This window comes from Ptychodera flava, chromosome 21 (assembly GCF_041260155.1).
Source record: "Ptychodera flava strain L36383 chromosome 21, AS_Pfla_20210202, whole genome shotgun sequence".
NCBI classification, from domain to species: Eukaryota; Metazoa; Hemichordata; class Enteropneusta; family Ptychoderidae; genus Ptychodera; species Ptychodera flava.
This window is the reverse complement of record NC_091948.1, coordinates 22,609,768-22,634,048: the sequence shown is the minus strand read 5'-3', so window position 1 is coordinate 22,634,048 and position 24,281 is coordinate 22,609,768. Positions and strand designations below refer to the sequence as shown.

The following is a 24,281-nucleotide window of genomic DNA, read 5'->3' as shown; positions in this document are numbered from 1 at the left end:
GCATTGGGTCGTACTTGCCCACTTGACATATTGGGCGTTTTTTGAACTAACGTTATAAATAATAAAGCAGATTTGGATTGATGTTTGTAGAAAATGACCTCAAACATTCATTCGAATTAATCAGTCTTTTATATAGATGTAGGCGATACATAATACATCTATTTGGGTCATTTAAATTATTTTTCCAATGTGTATTTCCACCATTGCCTATCAGCTCTCCTCTGTACAAAGTTCCTGTTGTTTCGAACCAAACAGAGTGCTTTCACTTTTTTACGTGCTACATGATATCTTGACGATTGAGACAAAGACAAAAATTTTGTCCAATTTTAAGTTTTTAAATGACCTGTCAATATCTATAGGTGTTTCATTAGCTAAAATTGAAATATCCGAACGGACGAATGGACGAACGGACGGATTTGAATATGATCTAGTATTATTCACGCTAACATATCGGATACGAAAACCTCCATCGATGATTTGTATACTGGTATTTGCTTGTTCATGTTCCATGGCAAGTACTGTCTTGAGCACATTTCTTTGTGAACGACGTTGATTTTCCTTTGTTTGTTGGTAGAGTAGCAGAAATGAAGGAATCCACGTTGACCATCGACGTGATTTATTAACTAGGGCGTGAGGAAAAACGAAGTTGTTTGGCAATGCCTTGTCCGTTGTTTTGGTCTTCCTCTCACTCTTGCTATAAGTAAACATTTAGGTTCAGCGCGTCAAACTATATTATTTCATTATAAATTCACGCCATACACGTCGACAATGACAGACTCTTTCATTGGTCAATTAGGAACACGTGTCGCACTCGATATACAGGCCGTTTTCGAACCCGTGAAGATATATAAACAGTCACTCGCAAAAGACGAGCCAAAGCATGTATTTGAATACATCTGATCTTCTACCCGATAATACATATGAAATAATTTCCCTAGCTGTAAAACATGTTTTCCTTTAAATTACCTGATTTACAAAACACAATGAGCAGATGATCAGATTATCGAAGCGCTCTGGCAAAGTTACTGTATGGAAGTGAAAGGCACTCTCGACATCGCACCTAATTCATGATATCTCGGTTTTTTGGTTCAATATCAACAAATTTGAAAGGAGCTCGTTCAGTAAACAAGAAGCAACATGCCATGAGTACAGACATGAGCCAGTCAACTGCTAATTATAATTTTTAAGACTCATCTCTCGGGCTTTTGTTAATGTGATAACGGTCGGGGAATTCAAAGACTGCAATTAGGCAAATAGCCGGAAAGCAAGCGGTAGCATATTAAATATTGAGTACTTAAGTACTGAGCCAACATTATGCATGAATAGTTGAATAAAATACAAAACTGCTGATTAATTATTAATATTTATGATAATTTGCTCACACGGAACTTATTCGGACTCTCAAATTTTACATTTCCTTTCTGGTCAATAAATTTGAGGGGATTCATTATGAAGCTCTGAGAGTAAAAACAGTTTCCATAGTAGTTTTGTGATAATAAAAAAATACATTTTCTACAAAGACCCAGCTGTAAATATTAGCCTTGGGTAATTTGTTTCTCCCATACCAAATTTGCACGGTAACCTGTGGCCTGTATATTTGTTTTTGAAAGGGAGTGAATTAAAAACTTCCTTGAGAAAAGTTTGGGCAAAAGTTCAGGTCTTCACATGATTTTATCTATATGACTGCGCACTTCATTTTTCGACGATAATTACGTATCATCACTTAAAGGATATTAATTATTCATTGTTAATAGTTAAATTGTATCTAAAGTGTCGACAAATGCTATAATATTGCCTATACGGCATAGCAACAGCTCTAATCGAGGCCTTTGTTCGAACTGACATTCCTTTTTCGTTGATTCGTTCATTTTTCTTCGACAATAGTCACAGCTGATTAATTTCATAGGCATTCATCGCTTAGGCCCCAATGAAGAAGAAGTGAAGTTTTGCAAAAGATTGGCATACAAGTGTTGAACGCCTTATTTTGTGTTCAGGTGATGTTGGCACATGGTAACATTAATGCGATATTTGCTGTGTCTACTACAAGATATGGAGAGAGAGAGAGAGAGAGAGAGAGAGAGAGAGAGAGAGATAGAGAGAGGAGAGAGAGAGAGAGGGGGGGGGACTTTCTGCGAAATTAGACCATACAGGGCCGATCCAGAGCGTATCTTGGATGAATAGTTGTTATTCATGTATTTGAAGACATAATGATTTAAAATGAAATACAACAGAGCTACCGTATGGTCAACACTATGCTAAGCTTCAACAACAACGTAGTAAAAGTAATAATAGGAGGCCAACATAAGGTGACACAGAAAAAGATCATGTCAATGAAAATGTCGCAATACACGAGAAAAACTCAAAATGAACATCGAAACAAACAACAACCTCAAATTCACCTAAATTTCTCCTTCCAAAACCCAGAATAGAATGCCTGTCATTCGGGAGGCATTGATAAAAAACTTTCAGAAAATGGTGGGACATCAACAAGAATACATACAAGTTACCAATTATTCCACACACTCTACCCACTGAAGATGAACTTGCATTGAGGCAACTGATGAAGAAAGTCTGGGAAATTTTCGAAACATAGAGCTGAAGGATCGTAGTGTTATAGGCACTCTCTCCGCTCTGGAGTAGAGACTGCACTGACGCGCACATTACAGCTGTGTCTCGCCGTGCTTAAATGGTTCCACGCACAAGAGAGCAAAACATAAAATACACACAACAATACATTAAATGCAAACAACCAATATATGAACGATGTGTGGCGTTGCTTTTCCTTTATCAACAAAATATTGGAAATATCAAAGATCATAAGTATCCCAAGCCATGTTACATTGCAGACTGACAACTACCTTTGTCTCTCGAGCTGCCGTGTTTGCAAACAGTAACGCCTGTAACAGTCTGTTGCAGATAAATTATTTTTTACACCAACAACTTTTAGGACGAATATGCACCAAAGCTTACATTTTAATATATTTTCTCGATGGCTGTACGCGCGATTACCAAAACAGCTACATTACAAAGAATACCAATTACTTTTCACGAACAACAATTACAAAGCACTACCGTAAGACGGCATGAGCCAATCACGACAGTCATGAATATGACAATCTACAATCATCCTTTTTTATGCATAATACTAAAATTTCCTGGCGAATGAGATTTGTCGATCACGCGGTAAAGGAGCATTGGTAAAGCAGTGCATAGTAAAGTGAATCCACTCAAATTCAAGATCAAAAGAGCAGTTTTTGTTGTATAGCAGACTGAGTGAATAATCCTGAGATGCCACCGTCCAATATTCATTTTCAGTAGTCCTATTGTTTCGCATTACTTTGATTCAATGTTATTCAAGTTCAAGAAACATTCCTTTCCGTCTTATCATTATCAGCTTTCAGTCCGATTTTATTTTGTGCTTGATCGTCTTTTGAGATGTACTTTTTTGTAAAGGAGATTTCGGTATTAAACGTTCTGCTAGTGTGAACATAAATAATAGTCTTCCTGTTCCTTTCCACAATTTAACCTCATAAACTCTTCAAGTTGCCCTAAATCATGATTCGGAAATTCAGTTCAACCAGACCTGCTGCACGTACCAAACTGAAATATCCAAACCGCCTTTTAGCAAAGAGCACAAATACACAACAAATTTACTACCTGATTGTCTATATATTGTCAAGATAACACATTTTATTGCAAATGTATTTATCGTCCTCCAAGGTAAAAGAGGTCAGCTGCCTGAATGAACAGGTGAGCGAACGTACCTCAGTCTTAAAACAGTGTTGCCTCCTGCACAGTCGGTCTCATTCCGAAAACAAAATATAGATGTGTACTTAATGAACATTGAGATCGGCTGTATTCGTTGATCTCGTTACGATTCATGTAAACCGATTGGTCCCTTGTGATTACTTTTAATTAATTTCCCACTTAAAATACTTAGCTTATGACTTTATTACGTTTGTGAAGGTTCTCTGCTGTACGTCAATATGTAATACCTGTCTGCGCATAGAAACGACTTTACCTCGTACATTGGTACCAGACTAATCCGTGAGTCGTCGAGATTGGCTTTTCACATAGTCTTTATGAAATCTTTGGCAAACGAATGGATGTATTCTGATTGACCAATAGCTCATGACGCCAGGAAAGATTTCGCAAAAATGGAAACGTACCTACGTCTATGTTTTATCATACTGGCCATGGACGTAGCTTTGCAATGTAGGGAAATGCATGGGTAATTTCAAAATAAAATATGTTCTTTTTTTCGTCACAGGAGCCCGCACCATAAAATTCAACAATACTGACCATTGATCGGACGAAGTTTTTTTGAATTTGGGACGTGACCGAGTGCACGGTTTTGATCGCTGATTCCTTTGCTTGGCGAGAGGGTATCGTTTTTGTTGTCATTCAGTTGTTACCTACAAAATTTCGATAATGAAGCTTCTCAAGTATCGTGATGACCTGCTCCCTTGACTGTAATTTCCGAAGTTTCCCCGCTATTTGTCGTCTTATTACATACTGTCTATAGTTTCTTTATTGTTCTGCTCAAATTACTATGTTGAATGTTCATCTTTTCAGCATAGGTGTAAAACAATATATGATGTCGAATAAATAATCTTCGCCATAACTTGGAATTACTAGTACTTATAAACAACGACCACGCATATTGTAAACATTCCTTGCGTTGAGAAGGATTAATACTTCCTATTTCATCACAATATCAGAAGAACATTCGATTTTGATTTTTCAAATGAACTTTTAATACCAAAATCTCCTTTACATAAAAGTACACCTCAAACGACGATCAAGCGAAAAAGAAAATCAGACCGACAGCGAAACAAGAGGGCCACTGAAAATTAATGTTGGACGGTGGCACCTCAAGATTAATCACTGGTATACAGGGAAAAAGCAGACAATGCGAAAATATGGAAACACTCTTCAAATGGCAGGTGTAATCACAACAATAAATCATCAATTGCAATGTTGCCATCAATTTCTACAGAAGCAATGATGCCACTAAAACACCGATCATATTCGAACGTATTACGATAGATTTAAACTTGACTTAATTGAATTCATCTAAATTACGATAGCGAACACGTTTTATAAAAAGAGAAAAAAGCACGTTACTTGTCACACTTAATCGTTACTATGACATGTCGTCTCGTCACGTAAATTACTATTTTAGTTTCAATAAAAGACGAAAGGGAAGAAGAAGCGAGACGAAAATACTACTGTCGTATAGAAAAAAATAGTGGTGATTATATCAGGATTTTTAGTAAAATTTCACATAAGTCCTTACCGAAGGACTTTGCAAGGTGACAAACTGAATAATTCATTTAACTCAGTTAAAATTGTGGTCTTACTAACGTACAGACAGCGTGATTAATTATGTGATTATCTCCCTAAGTAACCTTCGATAAAGCTTTTACCGTGAAACTATCTCTGAAAGTTTTCATACTGGCGTTCTTGTTTCTCTCTCCAATGAAACACACTATGGGCTTTCCTTTCAATGTTTTCAAAAAGGTCACTCTAGTCCACTGGGATTTTGCATGAACGCACTGACTAGTTGTCAATACGACTGGCAGTGCTAACGCAACCGAATGTATTACGTTAGATTTAAACTTAACTTAGTTGAATTCATCTAAATTACGAGAGCGAACACGTTTTTTAAAAAGAGAAACAAGCACGTTACTTGTCACACTTAATCGTTATTATGGTATATCGTCTAGTCACGTAAATTACTATTTTAGTTTCAATAAAAGACGAAAGGGAAGAAGAAGCGAGACGAAAATACTACTGTCGTATAGAAAAAAATAGTGGTGATTATATCAGGATTTTTAGTAAAATTTCACATAAGTCCTTACCGAAGGACTTTGCAAGGTGACAAACTGAATAATTCATTTAACTCAGTTAAAATTGTGGTCTCACTAACGTACAGACAGCGCGATTATGTGATATCTCCCTAAGTAACCTTCGATAAAGCTTTTACCGTGAAACTATCTCTGAAAGTTTTCATACTGCACTGTAAAAATAGCGGACGCTAGACGCGTCTTTACGCGTTCAAAATGTACATGTCGGTGTTCAAATTTGAACGGCTAGTGTTCATATTGTTAACACTAGTGTTCATATTATTAACAATGATGTTCTTAACCTGAACACGATGTGTTAACAACCATCTCCTTCAAGTGTTCAAAAACTCAGCATCACAGAAATTTTACAATACTGTGAAACAATTAACAATCTTTTGTGTTTCTTACTGTACAATGGCTATATTAATTTTACTGTTGCCTCACTGTCTGGCAAACGTACACGGATTTTGGTGTGACGAATTTCCCACTAGTGAAAAATATTTCCTGTCTACAATTGCTAAAGCATGTTTTTTTCTAAAAACGAAAGTATACAAAATAATTTTACACGTTTATTACGTGTTGAAATTTTGAAAATTTGAAAATAAAATAAGAAAACCACCATGAACGTTTTAATTTTAACATCGGCGTGCAAGAGGCGTTCTATTTCTAAACACTTGGTGTCAAGTTTGGTGCTTTTTCCTATCCCATGATGCATCAAAACGGAAGTTGCGACATTTTTCTTGTAAGCGCACCCTGAAGTCGTGATCGTGCGGAAGCAAGACCAGAAAGGGTAAGTTTTCTCTCCAAAATAGTAAAAGGTATTAGATTTTGAAGCATCTGTATTAATATCCTTCGAAATTAATCGTATTGTACTTTGAAATAGCTTAACTACGTGAAGAATCCTTTTTTCTTTCAGTGGCTGGTATACCAACAACAAGCTGTGATACGCGATTGTACTTTTGGCCATGGCCTATCGATCGATCTCACTCGGGTCAAGGGTCATCGCAACACCAACTTAAGCGATAACCTTGACCTGAGCGCGATCGATACGCCTTGGATAGTACCGCAGCGTAATCACAGCTGATGTATTTTAGTAGAGACAATCGCATGTAAAAATCAATTAAACATCGTAGAGTATACAATGTATTGTTTCAGCATATGAGAATTTGGCTTTTTTATTTTAATCAATTGATGACAAGAAGAAACCAATATTTGTAACAGTATTGAAACAGTTTTGGAAAGAGGCACTGTATATGAAAGTCTCCCTTCCTTAACCTAATCAGTCTCTTGTCTTTCATTTAAAGTCTCATCTCGCCATATTACCTATTGTTGCATTATTTCCAGGATGTAAAAAGTTGGAAGTTGGATTTAACTGAAAATCGAAGAGTTGTTACAGAAGCTGGTGCACGTGGTACAGATAATGAAGAAGATGAGTGTACAGGTAGCTGTCTTGAAACGAGCTTGAGAACCTCAGTTCATCTCTAATGTAGATTTAAACTTCCAAGGGTCAGTAACTGAATTTTGATAAGTTTCTGTATTTTTTTCTGAATTAATCTAAGCTTTGGTAGCATGCTATGATCAACTAAATGTTGCCGGAGAATAAGCTTTCACAGACGTGTAGTCTCCTTTATCAGATGCAAGGGTGGAATGAAAAATTAAAGCTGAAAGCGACGGAAAATTCAGAGTAAAAATGTCCACTCTGAATTACTGAATTTTCTGAAATTTTCACTCTGAATTTTCTGTCACTTTCTGCTTCAATTTTTCATTCCCCCTTGCATCTGATAAAGGAGACTTCACGTCTTTGGAAACTTATGCCCCTATAAAATTTAGTTGATCATAGCATGCTACCAAACCTTAGAGAATTTTGTATTGTACCTTAACACGTCTCTTGTTCTTAGCAACTGGTTTTTAGCTTTGCCGTCAGCTAAATAGGTGGATGTGTAGCATTGTCCTCAAATTTGTACATCCCAAGGTTTTTCTTTAAAATAGCATGTACAAATCCTTTAATATTTGGATTACAGGTCCCCAGGGATTACCCTAATCACATACGTTCAAATTATGATGAACTATGCGAATTTATATTTTTGAGGCTAATTTTGCTATTTTTGGCAAAAATCTTCTCTTTTACTGACGTCTTCAATATTTGGTAAACATATCGCTAAGAATGACCCTAGTCAAATTTGCGCTAGTTGTGATGAAATATTCAATTTTTTATATTTCATGGCAATTTTCGTCATTTTTGGTCGAAAGTTCTTGAAAAATCTTTTTCAAAACTGCTTATTGAACAGCTTTATATTTAGGACATAGATCTCTACTGATAGCCTTTTTCAGATTGTTCAAATTATGCAGAAATTTGAAACTTTGTATTTTTAAGACATTAAAGACATTTCAGACATTTTAAGATATGAGGGATTACCAGAATGTGATATATTCACATTATGATGCAATCTACATTTTTTTATTTTAAGGGTGATTTTTATCACTTTAGGTAAAAACATTTGTATAAAAATTAATAGCAAGGTACACCAGAATCTGAAAGGTCTTTACGAATATGTTTTTAATTTCTGAGAAGTAGATTTTTGAAATGTCACCGATTTATGTCATTGTTTATTTAAAGATATTACAAACAAACAAAGCTTTTTGTTCATGAAGGACTTTGTTGGACAAGGAAATAGGTTTTACCCTAACAAGGACCAACTTTCCCCACTTTCTGCATGTTGTGCCTTACTGTGACACTTTGACAACTTGACATGTTGTGTTTACTTTAATGTGGACAACTATGTATCATGTGCACTGGAGAATCCTTGACTAACTTTCTTTTTCTTCAAAATTTACAATTGTCTATACAAGAGGAAATGTCTTTAAGAAACCATCTTACAACAATTTTGAGCTTTTTCAGTTGATTTTTTGTACATTTTAAACAAGTATGAACCTTAAAACCTAATCCCCAATATTTAAGAAAAACCTGTAATGTCATTACTTTGTTCATATTTTTTAAAACGATCTACATTTTTTATGGTGATTTTTAATGCTTATGTTTTTGATAGGAGGGTGTTAACACCGTTGGTATTTTCCTCTGACAAACTTTACATACAAATTGGCCAATGTTTATTTGCCCATTTTACAGTAATTGTATTTTACTCTAGAAATGCTTTGTGTATTTTTAGAATAAAATAATTTTATTGAATATCAGTGGTCTGTAATGTTATTTCAAGGCTTGAACACCCCTGAACGCCCAAAATTAAAGGTGTTCAACAAGCGCGCATCATGTGTTCTAGCCTTTAACACACTTATCGTTGAACGGCGTCCATGCGTTCAAAAAGTGTTACAGTCCTTTGAACGCGTAAATGCGTTCAATTTTTTGAACACATTTCATGTGCAACGTGTGTTCAGATATGGAACACCATGGTGTTCAATATGATATCTGATGAACACGTAGCGTTCAAAATCTGCACACGTGTGTTCAAAATTGAACGTTGGTTGAACTACGGCGCGCCAAATGTTTCAAAAATATTTATCGTCATAGAGTAAAAATAAACTGTCAAATTTTCTTTCTAAAAATTTAAGTCTTAAACGTGTATGAATAATAAAGAAAAAAGTTCTTTCGTCCATATCATTGCATTTTATTAATGTACCTTTCATAAAAATAGCATTCATTTGAAATACGTGTCATTAAATATTTGAATGTGCCTGTACAGATAAAGATTACGTGCAACCGTCTTTCTTGATTGAAATAAAAATTCGATGGAATTACGGAAGAAAATAAACGAGAAAAGTATTATTGCAAAAAAGGGCAGAATGTTATGTAATGCTTAATTGTAAAATATTCTTTAAACCGTAATGAGAAGATAAACTTTTCAAAAATTTGGAAATACCACACTCCCATACTTATTGACGTACACGTACACGTGTATTTGATATAAAGGTGCAATGAATGCTGATTATAAGGAAAAAAGAAAAAAAAATCAAGCACACACACAAAAAAAATATTGAAATGATTAAAAACAAAACCACAAATAGTACTTGCACTACTACCAAAAAACAAAACGAACCACCATCAGGTCTGACTAAAAAAAGAAAGAGAATCACAATTGAAAAGTCGACCGAGATCGCGCCGGCGTTGAGGCTGTAAAGAAACCAAAACGAGGTCAGCTTGGGAAAAAAACCAAAGCGAGGTTACAAAAAAAAAAGAGGTTACCAAAAAAAAAAAAAAAAAAAAACTCAGTAGAAAAAAAAAGAGGCCCGTTCGAGAAAAGAAAACAGAGTGGGACACCCCGCAGAAAAAGCCCAGCATGAAAATTGAATAATTGTCAACGTCATGATTGTTACAGTTTAATGCCAGAGGGTTTTTGATCATCACACTCGGATGTTGGACATGATATTTGGGGTATTTCAGCGATAACTCTCAGCTTCTAGTCTTCAATATCATCTCATGGACGTCCAAGCTATCGACACGTCCCATTCTATATTAAACAGTTACCAGTTTTGGTTAAAAATGGACAAAACACTCTTGGTGGTTCGTCGGCTGCCAGCGGTCCCCTCGCTCCAATGTACACTCGAGGTGGTAAGCCAGTGGCCGGCGGTCCCGTCGCTAGTACAGTAGGCCTACACGCCGGCAACCAGCGATCCCCTCGCTGTAAAGTGTATGCCGCCTCTCCCAAATCATAGACAGTCTGTGCCCAACCCCAACAAAACGATGGCTTGCCGATGGCTTGCCGCTAGCCCACAGTTACGTGTGGTTCTATACACAGCGGCCGCCGTGTGGGTATGCATAGTAAAATTGCATACTACGCAGCACTCTGTGGCCTAGTTCTGCATGGCAGGGCTGTGTGTTACCGGCGTGACACGGCCTCCCGTATAACGCCGGTAACACGTACACAGCCCTGCCGTGCAAAGCTAGCAGCGGCCGCTATGTATTGAGCCACACACGTATCCCGTGGGTTTAGCCTCTAAACGGAGTGTGGCAAAGGCAAAAATAATCGGCTGAAACACTCCGTCTAAATTCGAGGCAACGTTTTCACTATATATAGTAGTACTACTAGTACCTGTAGAACGCGAACGCGCCCGACTTGACAAACACTGATCAAGCAGCCGCTATTTCTCTGTACACTGTAGCTCAACACAACCAGCAAAGGGAGTGGTAGGGCTACGGATCCGCAGCAAGGCCGGGCTGTGAGTTACCGGATACGGCCAGGCCGTATAACGCCGGTAACTCACAGCCCTGCCCTGCCACCCAGAGCTATGTATAGGCTACTGCACAAATATCGTAGCTCCATATATTGGACTGTGTGGATATAAAGATTTCTGCAATTGGGATCGACATGTCGTGTATAGCCCTGCGAGTATAGTGAGAGTGTCTGGCATTGCGAAGGCCGGACACTCTCGCCATACTCGTAGTCGTAAGGCTTGTACAGTTGCGTCGCTCGTCTTGTTGAACACGGAAAACGATGGACGTTCTCTCAACATGCGGCAGATTTCTTCAAAACTATTCATTTTATCATGATTTGGGTGATCTTTGAGGATAGACGAGGAATTAGCAAACAACGAGGTGGTTTATTATCATGGTATTTGAACCCGATGTATCGAACCATACGTATAAAACTGTGTAGAAATCATGTAGGCCAAACGGCGATGACAGTGCGGCTCGGTGGAAGGCCTGCAGTGGGCTACCTGCCATACCGCGCCTAAGGCATCGATTTGTTCGCAGTGTTGCTATGAAGGGTCATGGGTTGTACGTCTCGCTCGTGATCTGACCTGTGGACTGCCTGAAATTAACTTGACTCGCTGGAACTATTCACTGTTAACTTGGACGTTCTTTAGAAAATATTGCCCACTTCATTTCATCAAGTATGGTTTCAAGTAGAGCAGGGCCAGCCAAACAGAGCTAGGTTTCAAGATGTCACGTTATCACTGAAATGCTCAATTAATATTTCGTCAAACATTGGAGTATGTGGTGATCGGATTCCCCGCTGTTGGGGATTCATCGATCGAAGGAAACTGAACGTGAACCATGAGTTTTTTGAATAAAATAATTGTAATTTCGGGCTTGTTGTTTTTTCTGTGGCGAGTGCTCGTTTTTTTTTCGTTTTTTTTTTTTTTTTTTTGCTGTGGCGAGTCCTCATTTATTTTTTCTTTCCACAGGCCCACGCGTTTTTTTGTATCTCTGTTCATGGCATTTTTTATTTTTTTCGTTTTTATTTTATTTAATTTTATTTTTTGTAGATGAGATCCACTTTTGTCTAGAGCCATCACTGCCGAATTTTTTCACGATTTTCTCTCTTACTGTCAAAGCGGCTGGTGATTCATATTATATTTTGATTATCTATAATACGTTTATTATGAGACGTAGTGCTTTTTAATTTTCTTAAGTACATAAATAATTTTATGTATGCATGGCTTTTTTTGTCTGATTCTTTTCAATTATTTTCTGTATGTGGTTCACGTTTTTATTTTTTGTACTATTTTTTTCCGGGTGGTAGTAGTGATTTTTAGTGATTTTCTTGTGAATTTTTGTGGACGTATCACTGTATAACATATTTTTCTTTTTTCTTTTTGTAAAATCAGCACTCATTGCACCTTTTTCGCGAACTATTATACGTGTATGTATGTCGATAAGTATGGATGTATGACTTTTTCAAATCGTTGAAAATTGTTTATTCCTAATTACGCTTAAAGATTTTTTCTCAAGTTAAAATGAAGTATTAAATGACATTTCTGTCTTTTGTCTTTTGTTTTTTAATTATACTTTTCTTACTTTTCCTTCCTAATGAGACCGAATTTTTATTTCAATTGAGAAAGACAGTTTATTTTGCACTGAATCGATAAATATTTTGTAACATTTGGCGCGCCGTAGTTGAACACGTAGTGTTAATTTCTGAACGTCTAGACGCGTTCAAAAAGTGTTACAAAAAGGCGTTTAATCGGTGTTCTATCCTTTAACACTTAACTTTACAGTGTGGCGTTCTTGTTTCTCTCTCCAATGAAACACACTATGGGCTTTCCTTTCAATGTTTTCAAAAAGGTCACTCTAGTCCACTGGGATTTTGCATGAACGCACTGACTAGTTGTCAATACGACTGGCAGTGTTACCGTAACCTCTTCACTACAGACGTACAAACTTGTGTAAGATGTGCAACTCAATCATAATATTAGATAGGTGCAAACTTGATATTTGGCTTACTTTTACTAAAATTACCTCGAATTCATAATTATGTATCAGTCTTCTTAGCGAGATATTGTTACAATGTATTTCGTGAATCACGTCAGTCTGATTACGTAGTTCCAAGCATAGACTATTTTGAAGGACCCTTGACGCGATCTACACCTACACATGGATAATAAACACCTATTAATCGGTCATGAGGGCTATAGCGCCCGTTTATTAACCTGAGGGGTCGTGCTTTACCAGAAACACATCGCTATTCCCCGAGGCCGTAGGCCGAGGGGATGTGTTTCTTTGTAACACAAGGCCATGAGGAGTATAAACGGGCGCTATATCCCGAATGAAGACCAGGCTATAGGTGTTTTATAACACATAACACTCTCATGTTTTATGATGTTATTGTTTTTGATGTGTTTGATATTTTACACTGCAACAATCCATTGTGATAAGTTTACGTGGCGATGTTTCCACAGCGGTTACAGTGGTATATGGTACCACTTTATTCCAAAAAAATATTCCAAGCATATACCTTGAATTATTTTGGTTGCTCTTGAATCTTTTCGTGATTAACTGTTCAAGTTCCGACGCTGTTGGAATGGAAAATCTATCTGTCTAAGAGAGAGTCTTGTCGCTCATCCGGGGCGCATATCACGTCCTGGTCACCCGCCATTGTTTCACAGCTGCAGACGACACTACGGTCACGTGACCGGGCACTTTTCTAAATTTAGTCGAAACTTTCCCTAGGGGAAAAAGTTTTTCAAAAATACCTCTGACGTCACTTTTGTCGATTCAGTGGGGACTAGACATATCTATTTTCTCGTCACGTGACGTATTCTGGCGAATCGCGACACAGAATGAGCATGTGGTGTGTTATAACGTTAAGTATAGAACAGAGGCGCACCTACGCAATCTTACATGCATTGGCAATCGCCCCGGCAACCTTTCGGATAGCATATTGACAGCCTTCTCAATTGTAATTTCTCTTATTCAGCAATCATCGTTGTCCAGACTGTGCGTTAATTTTATATACATTGTGGGTCTGCTTCCGGAAATATCCCTTTGAAGTCATCAATATGATACTTTGCAGCGTATGATTTTTTTGGCCGTAGTCACTCTAAAATATCCATCACAAGTCTCGATTTAACTGTTTTATGTTTTCCGCTGTATTCATGATCCTTCGACATCGTGAGGTAGTATAGCGCCGCTTACGGAAATTGCAGCAGACGACGTGCGGAATATCTGTATGTTGGAATTTCACTAACTGCTACATCATCTTGGACTATAGAGGGATTTATCAATTCAATGAACACACAAAAAGGGGATAATTTGGTGTCATGAACGAATTGTAATTTTAAATGGCTCCGACTAGAGTTACTGTGGAAAAGTATGGAACGCCGTAGCTATCATAAATGCATTTTAAACATATTCTCTTCCCATTTTCAGAACTTGTTTCGCATTTTTAGTACATGTTAGGCATTACTCTCACGTCACTCTGCATTGAGATTATCATTTTAGGCATTTGCAATAACATTACTGACATTCAACTAATCGTGTAGGCATTTCAAACAATGTTATAGGCATTGAAATTATCATTTTAGGCATTTGCAATAACATTACTGACATTAAACTGATCGTGTAAGGCATTTCAAACAATGTTATAGGCATTGAAATTATCATTCTAGGCATTTGCAATAACATTACTGACATTCAAATGATCGTGTAAGGCATTTCAAACAATCTTATAGGCATTGAAATTATCAGTTTAGGCATTCGCAATAACATTACTGACATTCAACTGATCGTGTAAGGCATTTCAAACAATGTTATAGGCATTGAAATTATCATTTTAGGCATTCGCAATAACATTACTGACATTCAACTGATCGTGTAAGGCATTTCAAACAATGTTATAGGCATTGAAATTATCATTTTAGGCATTCGCAATAACATTACTGTCATTTAAATGATCGTGTTAGGCATTTCAAACAATGTTATCGACAATTAAGGTGATTGTGAAGGCACTCGATTGTTCACTTTCGGCATTTGTAATACTGTTATAGGCATTTAATGAAATATTTGAGGTGTTTGCAACTTTACTGTGATATTTAGCGGATTATGTGTTGCATTTCCAATTACACTTAAGTCCAAGGCACTAAAGGCATCGTCATAGGCATTCATCTGTATATGCAAATCTTTACTCACATTTGGCTTAAGTGTTGTGTAGTATTCTAAGCATGTATTATATCAATTTAGACAAACATGACGTCATTTAATTCTCTTCATATTTACTAATCTGATGTTTTTTTAGTGACTTTGTGCTTGTTATTTTGCAGGCACTTGTTATATAATTTCAGTGATTCTTTATAATGGGTTCCTCATTCTATAAATCGTGTCACTTATTTTAGTTAATTGTTTCATGGCATTTATCAGTCTTTACGAAACTGATATAAGCTAGTTAATTCAAATAGTATTATGGTTATTTTCCAACAGTTGCGAATTTTGTGTTTTGTCTTGGCACTTAAATACGGCTTAGGGACCGTTCAGTTTTTACGGCCTGGGGGGCGGCAAAATCTTGTCGCCGGTGTTCAAAAAAATATAGACCCCCCCTGCATTTTTCGTGAAAAAAAGATGACCCCCCTTTGTCAGACGAAAAAATTTGATGACCCCCCCTCCCCCCCGCTGAAAAATAACCAAAACCATATGTCAAATTTACCCGCACGGTTTGGATTTGAACTCCGGTACGCGGCGCACTTTATTTGTGTAGCAGAGATGCCAGTGCACAAACTTCTCAGATACATCCATGCAAACGCCTGTTAATTAGGATGACTGTAAGGCAATTTTTAACTTCATTTCTATAGACAACTTATGTCCATGGGCATTGTATAAAGTAACCTTTATTGTAGTGGTTCGCCAAAGGCAGCCCTCTGGTTAAGAGGGCCATGGGCCCTTACGTAAAGTCAACTTTATTCTAGTGGGCCACCAAAGGTGGCCCGCTGGTAAAGAGGGTCGATCATGGCCATGGCATAAAGTGAACTTTATTTTAGGTATTATGTTTTTGAAAATGTGGTGACCCCCCCCCCCCCTTTCCTACCAGTGAAAAAGCGATGACCCCCCCCCCCCCTTCGCGGATTCCAAAATTTTGATGACCCCCCTGGATTTTGCCGCCCCACCGGCCATAAAAACTGAACGGTCCCTTATTTGCTCAATATCTTCACACGAAAGCATTTAGCATCATTTATTTTATATTGGTTTTATCGTTAAATCCACTGACATTGCAGTATTCGTCATTCACATTACCCTGAAACGTACTGTGCGGGCGATGTTCTGTTATTTTAGATTGACCAACTCATTACCATGTCAATAGTAGGCTTGCACAATACAGTCAAAGTCATTCAGCTCATCGTCTTAGGCATTTTCATCATTGTAGAGCCCATTTGTGAGGGCGCTGTTCTCAACTCCGAGTCTGCGCAATAGGTCCGAATCAACGGAGCGCTCCCGCGAATTCCGCGCACTTTTAACCCACTTTTACTGCTATCGTCTCCAACGGGCATTCGCGTGATATTGTACGCATTGAGCTCGAACTTTTCGCCATGGCCATGAAACGAATCCTCGAACAAATGTCTCTCAGTACTTTGGCTTCGAATTTTGAAGCTGAGCGAATCGATCCAACGCTTGTTCCATCTATGAGTGAGGGCCAACTCATGCGACTGGGAGTTGGCACAATGGGTCTCCAGCTACGCCATCGCGATAATTGTTGGTACGCCCAAGCCCCAATATACTTAGGGAAACCGCTGGGAATATCCCTATATCGCAAATTAATTAGCCAACAGTAAGGTCCGCGGCGTGGCGGGAATTTGTCACGTACAAACATTCTTCAACTGTCAGCCATAACCTCTACAGTTTTCATCGACGGCTTTCGTGGTTTTGAAGAAGACCTTTTTTTCTCGGATATATTTCTGACAACCTCGGCTTAGAGGCAAAGTCGCTGTCGTCTCGTACACCCTGTACGAGTCTCGGCCTTGACATGACACAAGCAGACATACTTCACTGTTCAGTCACATTTATTTGGGTGCGTCATACGGATGATGTCATTATTCATAGGGGGTATCAGACTAAAGTGGGTACATACATGTAGTAGAGTTTTCTCAAGAAATGTAAAACGGAAAAGGACAGTCATATCATCAATTTCAAAGAATGCTGAAATGCCATAGTTTTTAATCGTTAATCGATGGCAAAATTTGTATTTTGACCTCAACGTATCCAATCGAGAAAGTAAACTTGGCATGACCCAAAGTTTGAAAATGTGTTGTCTTGTCTCCCGCGGCCTGGCATGGCCCGGAGGCAGTGACGTTTCGTACTTCGAATTCTGAGAGCTATCAAATCGTCACGATCAGCGGACATGAAATTACTATTTTCAAATTGCCATCACTGAAAAAATACAGAGAAATGACAAAACACGGTGAGAAAAAAGGCATTTCATCGATGCTGTTGATAACCTTCCTTTGGCTTCTAATCTACCCAGTGCAAAACGGGTACCTTTTCAAACCACTCGTGACTCAGAACCACAGGCGCTCCTTAGCTGGGTAGTCTGCTAAGTAGATCGATTTTCGGATCGATCTATTGATCCCGTAGTCGATATGCCCGCCACTGCAACCTAAATACTCACAAGGTGTGCAACACAATCACTCAAAAACACGCGATCCGGGTTTTCAACTGGCCGTGCGCTCGCACAAAAGATTCAGAACTACACTCCCATATACCTAGTTGGATCACAAATTTAACCATTTTCTCAAAAATCACGCCGATGAATGTGTTACTCGCGTCATCTTGAAGAAATCGGCGGTGTTTTGAGACCAAGCGTGGTGAAATGCGGCCTGCAGAACGATTCTACCATATGACGTCATTTTTTCCACTGCTAAAGTAAAGTGTCAACCATGTGAAAGCCTAAAAGAAGATATTTCATACGTTTTTGTTAGTTGATCTGATCATTTTTCGCGAATGACTCATTTGGGTTCAGAGGTCACTCGGAAAAATAGAATCATTTGAGGTTAGAGGTCATCCCTCCTTGAAAAAAGATACTTCAACGGAATGTTAAAAATACCAACCATGATGTCATACTTGTATGCAAAGCTATTGCCAAGGCCTGTATTGCTAATGCCTAAGATAAATGGCGAAGTGTCTATAGTAACTTTTACATTATTACAAATACCTGTCATAATAGATGAAACGCCTTAAATATCTCGCTGATTCTTAAAATCATTCCTTACATGACTCCAACGTTTGTAAAGTGGTAAATTGTTAAATGTTCGTAAAATTACCAAATAAATGCCTCAAAAATCAGTCACAAGGATATAACAGTAATAAAAATTGTTACAATATTTAAAAATGGTTATATCAGTGTTTGAAATGCCTAAAATAACAAACTGAATGCATTTAACAGTCAACTAAATTTTCTGTAACATTTATGAAAATGCCAATATAAATAACTGAATGCCTACAAAGCTATTGTGAATGCCTATCATGATTAACTAAATGCAAATGATGTTGCTTAAAATGCCAAAACTAATCAACTAAATGCGAATGATGTTTTTGCAAATGCTTAACATGATTAACTGAATGCGAACAATGTCATTGCAAATGCCTTACATGACCATCTCAATGCTTAATGCCGTAAGAGTAATGCCTAGCATGATTAACTGGATGCGTACAAACGTATTGCAAATGCCTAACATGATTTATTGAATGCCAATAACGTTATTGTAAATGTCAAAATGTTCATCTCTATGCATAGTGACTTTGGAGTAATGCCTAGCATATTATGAAAATACGAATCATGTTCTGAAATTGGAAAAGATAATATGCTTAAAGGGGAAGTTCACCAAGGATGATTTTTAGCTCACGTGTGTAAACACGTGGGCTATTGTCATAGCGATGTCTGTCTGTCTGTCCGTGTGTGTGTGTGTGTGTGTTAGTGTGTGTGTGTGTGTGTCTGTGTGTCTGTCTGTCTGTTTACACGATAACTCAAAAACGCCTGAACGGATTCAAGTCAGATTTGGTACACAGGTACCATATGCTACTTGCAAGAACTGATTAGATTTTGGTTAGTGTGGCTTGCATATTAATGAAGTTATGCAATATCGTTTTTTACGTACAATGGTTTCCCTATGGAGACGGTAATGACAGTGTAGACATATATCAAGAAATACTGCACAAAATTTCATGAAACTTTCACGGATGACAATCTAAGAACATTATGATGATGCTGTGAGTGTCATGTCAATTACCTTCTCATTTGCATATTTAATGAACTTTTGTTATTAGTGAGATAACTCTGAAATTACTGCACAAAACTTGATGATACTTGCAACAAATATTGATCTGACATATATCTAATTATACTTAGAAGCATTGGGAAGTGTCAAGTTAATAAATAGGTCATTTGCATATTTTATGAAGTTTTGTAATTAGTCATATAACTCCGATATAACTTCACCAAATGTGATGAAATCTGCTGCAGATACTGATCCGACTGATATCTAACTGTAGTGTAAAGCATTCAGTAGTGTGAAATTAATTAAGGGTTCATTTGCATATTTAATGAACTTTGTAATTAGGTATATAACTCTGAAATTACGGCACCAAAGTATTTGAATTGGGCACAGATATTGTTTTGATAAATATCTAATTGTACTGAGAAGCATTTGGCAGTGTCAAGTTAACAAATAGGTCATTTGCATATTTTATGAAGTTTTGTAATTAGTGATATAACTCCAAAATAACTGCACCAAATGTGATGAAATCTGTTGCAGATACTTATCCGACAGATATCTAATTGTGGTGTAAAGCATTTACTTGTGTGAAGTTATTTAAGGGGTTATTTGCATATTTAATGAACTTTGTAATTAGTGATATTACTCCAAAATTACAGCGTTAAATTCGATGAAACTTGCAACAAATGTTGATCTGATAAATATCCATGTACTGAGAAGCATTGAACAATGTCAAGTTAATAATTAGCTCATTTGCATATTTCATGAAGTTTTATAATTAGTCATATAACTCAGAAATAACTGCATCAAATGTGATGAAAACTGCTGCATATACTGATCTGACAGATATCTAACTGTGTTGTAAAGCATTTAGTAGTGTAAAGTTAATTAAGGGTTCATTTGCATATTTAATAAACCTTGTAATTAGGTATATAGCTCTGAAATAACGGCACCAAATTTTGTAAAACGTGCTACAGATATTGATTTGATAAATATTTAATTGTGCTATGAATCATTGAACAGTGTCAAGTTAATATAGGGATTATTTGCATATTTAATGAACTTTGTAATTAGTGACATTACTCTAAAATTACTGCATTAAATTAAATAAAACGTGCTACCATGAAGCATTAAGCAGTGTCATTTTAATTAACAGCTCATTTGCATATTAAATAAAGTTTTGTAATTAGTGATTAAAATCTGAGAGTACTGTGCGATGTTGAAAAAAACCTGCTTCTTTTAGTGATAACATATATCTTATTGTTCTGTGAAGCGTACTACTATTAATGAACCTGTTGTAAAACACGTGAGCATATTCAGTTCATATCTGGTTACATATGTGCTAGCTCTGTGGTCACTTACCCCGGAAAAGCTATTTTCGCCATTTATAACTTGCACGATTTTTTACAAAAACCGATAGAAATAGTACAGGAAGTTGCCCATGTAATTTGAATCATGGGAAAAAAGCGCCAAGCTTGGAGCTTGCATCATGTGATATGGAAGGCACCATTTTCCCATGGGTATGGCATTGTCCACTCACCCATGCTTAAACCAGGCTGTGCGTATTTACATAACTTTTGTTTATACTGAGTATCCTTGCATAAACGGTGAATCACTTATAATAAACTGTCCACTGTCAGATTTTGTGTTGCTGTTTACTACTGTCCTACTGTGAGTGGACAATGTGGGGGCCATAACCATCCGAAGATGGTCCCTTCCATATCACATGATGCAAGCTCCAAGCTTGGGGCTTTTTTCCCATGATTCAAATTACATGGGCATTTTCTGTACTATTTTTATCATTTTCGAAAAAAAAAGGCGAGTTATAAATGGTGAAAATAGCTTTTCTGGGGTAAATGACCACAGAGCTACCACATATGTAAAAATCATCCTTGGTGAACTTCCCCTTTAAAATGCATTTATGACAGCTACGGAATGCGTGTACGTAGCGTCCAACCAATTTATTGAAAATTGAAAATTGAAATCACCTTCAAAATGCAATTTTCATTTTAATGAAATAACAACCAATTTTTAATATTCGTTTTTGCAGACAAAATTTTTATTTTACCGATTTTTTGGTACGGTTTCGCGGCCAATCAATTCCCAAAAATATTAAACAGCCTTTTGGCATAGAAAGCAACATTTAATGTTTCAAATCGAAAATTATTTTTCATTTTTATCTCGTTAAAAAAAAAGGATTGACGGCCCGTTTTAAATAAAGCTTCTGCTATTTCATTATTAATGAAACATAATTCTGTTTCGCCTTCTTTATATTTTGAATCCGAAAAGCAATTTTCAGTAAACACAAATTAAGCTTTAATCAATTAATTCTGTTTCATTCATAAGATTTGAAGACACAAGTTCGGGTTTACTTTTATTGAACGTTCCTTGTTTCATATTTTGATTTTAATTCATTTTTTAAAAATGATGTTGCCATTCTCAACAAAGCATAAAAATAATTTCAAGTCTTCAACTTTATTCTATCTTAACATAACAAAAATGGTATTCTTCCGATTTTTGTAAAATATAAAATAAAGGAAGGAGAAAATTCAAAGAGAACAAAACTGATGAGAATCGAAACTCGTTAATACTAAATCATGTACAACTAATTTAAAATGAATTCGCTGTTCATTTTGTTACTTGCGAAAATTGAAAATTGAAAATGGTAAGTTTCAACCATTTTCATTTTTTGAAAATGGTCGAAAAACGACTTACATGTTATTTCAATTTCTTTGCTGTTCCTGGCCCTCTACCGGCCAGTGGGCGAGCAGCGATGCGTGCGAGATTTCCGGCTTCCGTCAACGCAAGAACTTCGGTAAATTATAATGGAGTTGTCTTCCTTAGTTTCTGAAGAGTTTATGCGGCAAATTGTTGTTTTTGAAGGTAAAACACACCGCGAGATAGCATGTACTTTGAAAGACTTGTTTCCTGATCATAATCTGTCAGGATTAAGCGAGAGATCAGTGCGCAGATTTTGTGAAATACATGAAATTAAGCGACGCCACACGCCGAACAATGACCAATGATTAGTACAACATATACTGTTAACATAACGAGCACTAGCAACGCTCAAAATATGCCCTTAAACAAAAATCCTTATAAGCGTCTAGAAACTCCGGTCGATGCTGGGTCATGTTAATTATAATATGACACCACACACCGGATCGCTCACTATAGTCAGTCAATAGATCGCTCACTATAGTCAGTCAATAGAGTGGCTAACTCTCTGAACTCTCTCAATAACGAATCTGGCTTCTCCTCCTCGAGGACGAAGATGACTTCATCACACAACCAAGCGGAGGGGATACAAAACAAGAGAGCGACTGATGAAGGAACCCCTTTTTGGTTCCGAAACACCGTTAAGACGAATCACTCAATCAACAAACCGGTTTACCGGGGACCCAGATCACATAACTAGGGTCTAATTCACGTGCCGCGTGCCAGGGACTCGTGAGAAATTGTACGGAGGGAGGGCCTAATTAAAAAGTATACGGAATCTAGGAATTGCGTTAGTTTATACATGCCCGTAGTATATTCAGGCAACACCACAATACCCATCTCAACACTACCTTTGTTGCGCCAAACTTACATAAGTCGGGGATTGAAATTGATTAGATGGAATAAAGTCTTTAGAGTTTGACCAATTTCGACACCTCTACATGCAGAGTCTCTGGTAAGCGTCACAGTGTTTAACAGGAAGTACATTTGTTTACGCATGGAGGTATAAAGTGAGAGTCGTCTTTTGCCCTTGATTAGGACACCAAGACTGGCCAAGACTGTATCGTGTTTCGAAAAATCAATGTTGACCTGGCCTGACACGAGTAAGCCTCTCGCGTCACGTTAGGCCTGCCCGCAGCCCATGTGTTGTGGTGGGACTGTGGTTTACTTGTACGCGTGCGAAATACAGCGTTTTGGTAACATTTGATTGATACAGGTTGGCAGGATGGTGGACTTGTCCACAAAATAAACCTGTTTGCAACGTTTTTATTGATACCTGTCAATAGGCTTACGCCCATACCAGTCACAGTTCGATAGACACCATAGGACCTAGATATTTGCAATATAGCAACCTTAACATATGGTCGACAAAATCGATGTACGGAATTTGATTGATCAATTTTAATGTTACAAATTTACGTGCAGTGTGATTTTGAAAAATACTGGCCTCCCTCCCTATAATTTCTCTTGAGTCCCTTTCTGCATATGCACGCTGGTCATTCGCTGGTCCCCCAGTTCATGCATTTAGAAGGCGGCGTTGAAGCCCGAATGTTGATTTGTTCATGAAAATGAATTAATGAATTAAATTGGAGTGAAAATTCACCTACTTATGGCTCGCGGCGCGTGGCACGTGGCACGTGAATTAGGCTTACCCCGATTCACCGGTGTCTCGCCATGTATTCCACACAAAATAAATGCAATGATCCTTTTATTCACCACATCGTAATACTGAACAATCTTGGTAGAGCCGATGTGTGGAGTAGTCCTACGAGTATGGCGAGAGTGTCCGGCTTTGGCTACGCCGTGGGAGGCGGCGTAGCCAAAGCCGGACACTCTCGCCATACTCGTAGGGCCAATGTTTAGAGTTTGGCCAATGTTTAGAGTGCCCTCAATTTCCTTTATATCGTCTTCGGTGGCCAGTCTTCCGCAGCACATGCAGTGAACGTGGGAACAAGTATCATGAGTATGCGTTGCGGAAACTGGAAGTCTCGTACGCATTGATGCTGCTCACCCACTGGCCGGTAGAGGGCCGGGAACAGCAATTCAAATGAGTCGTCTTTCGACCATTTTCAAAAAAATGAAAAAGGTTGAAACTTACAATTTTCAATTTTCAATTTCTAATTTTCGCACGCACCAAAGTAAAATTGCAAAATCTCTTAAATCGGTAAGACGTGATTTTATTTCAAAGAGTTTCCTTTCTCTTCATTTCGTTTTTCATCAAATACGTACAATGTCCCGTAATAAATTTTACGAATCTTGAAAATAGTACTATTTTTTTATTTT

The 24,281-nt window shown here is 37.5% G+C and overlaps 1 protein-coding gene across 1 annotated transcript in view; it reads right to left on the bottom strand.

The window, feature by feature from the left end:
- Window positions 1–23,840, bottom strand: part of LOC139122254 (amiloride-sensitive sodium channel subunit gamma-like) — a 97,287-nt gene extending 73,447 nt beyond the window's left edge. Inside the window, exon 1 of the mRNA XM_070687684.1 lies at window positions 23,651–23,840. Coding sequence (XP_070543785.1) covers window positions 23,651–23,840 — 190 coding nt within the window. The remainder of the gene's footprint in view (window positions 1–23,650) is intronic.
- Window positions 23,841–24,281: the final 441 nt, after the last annotated feature.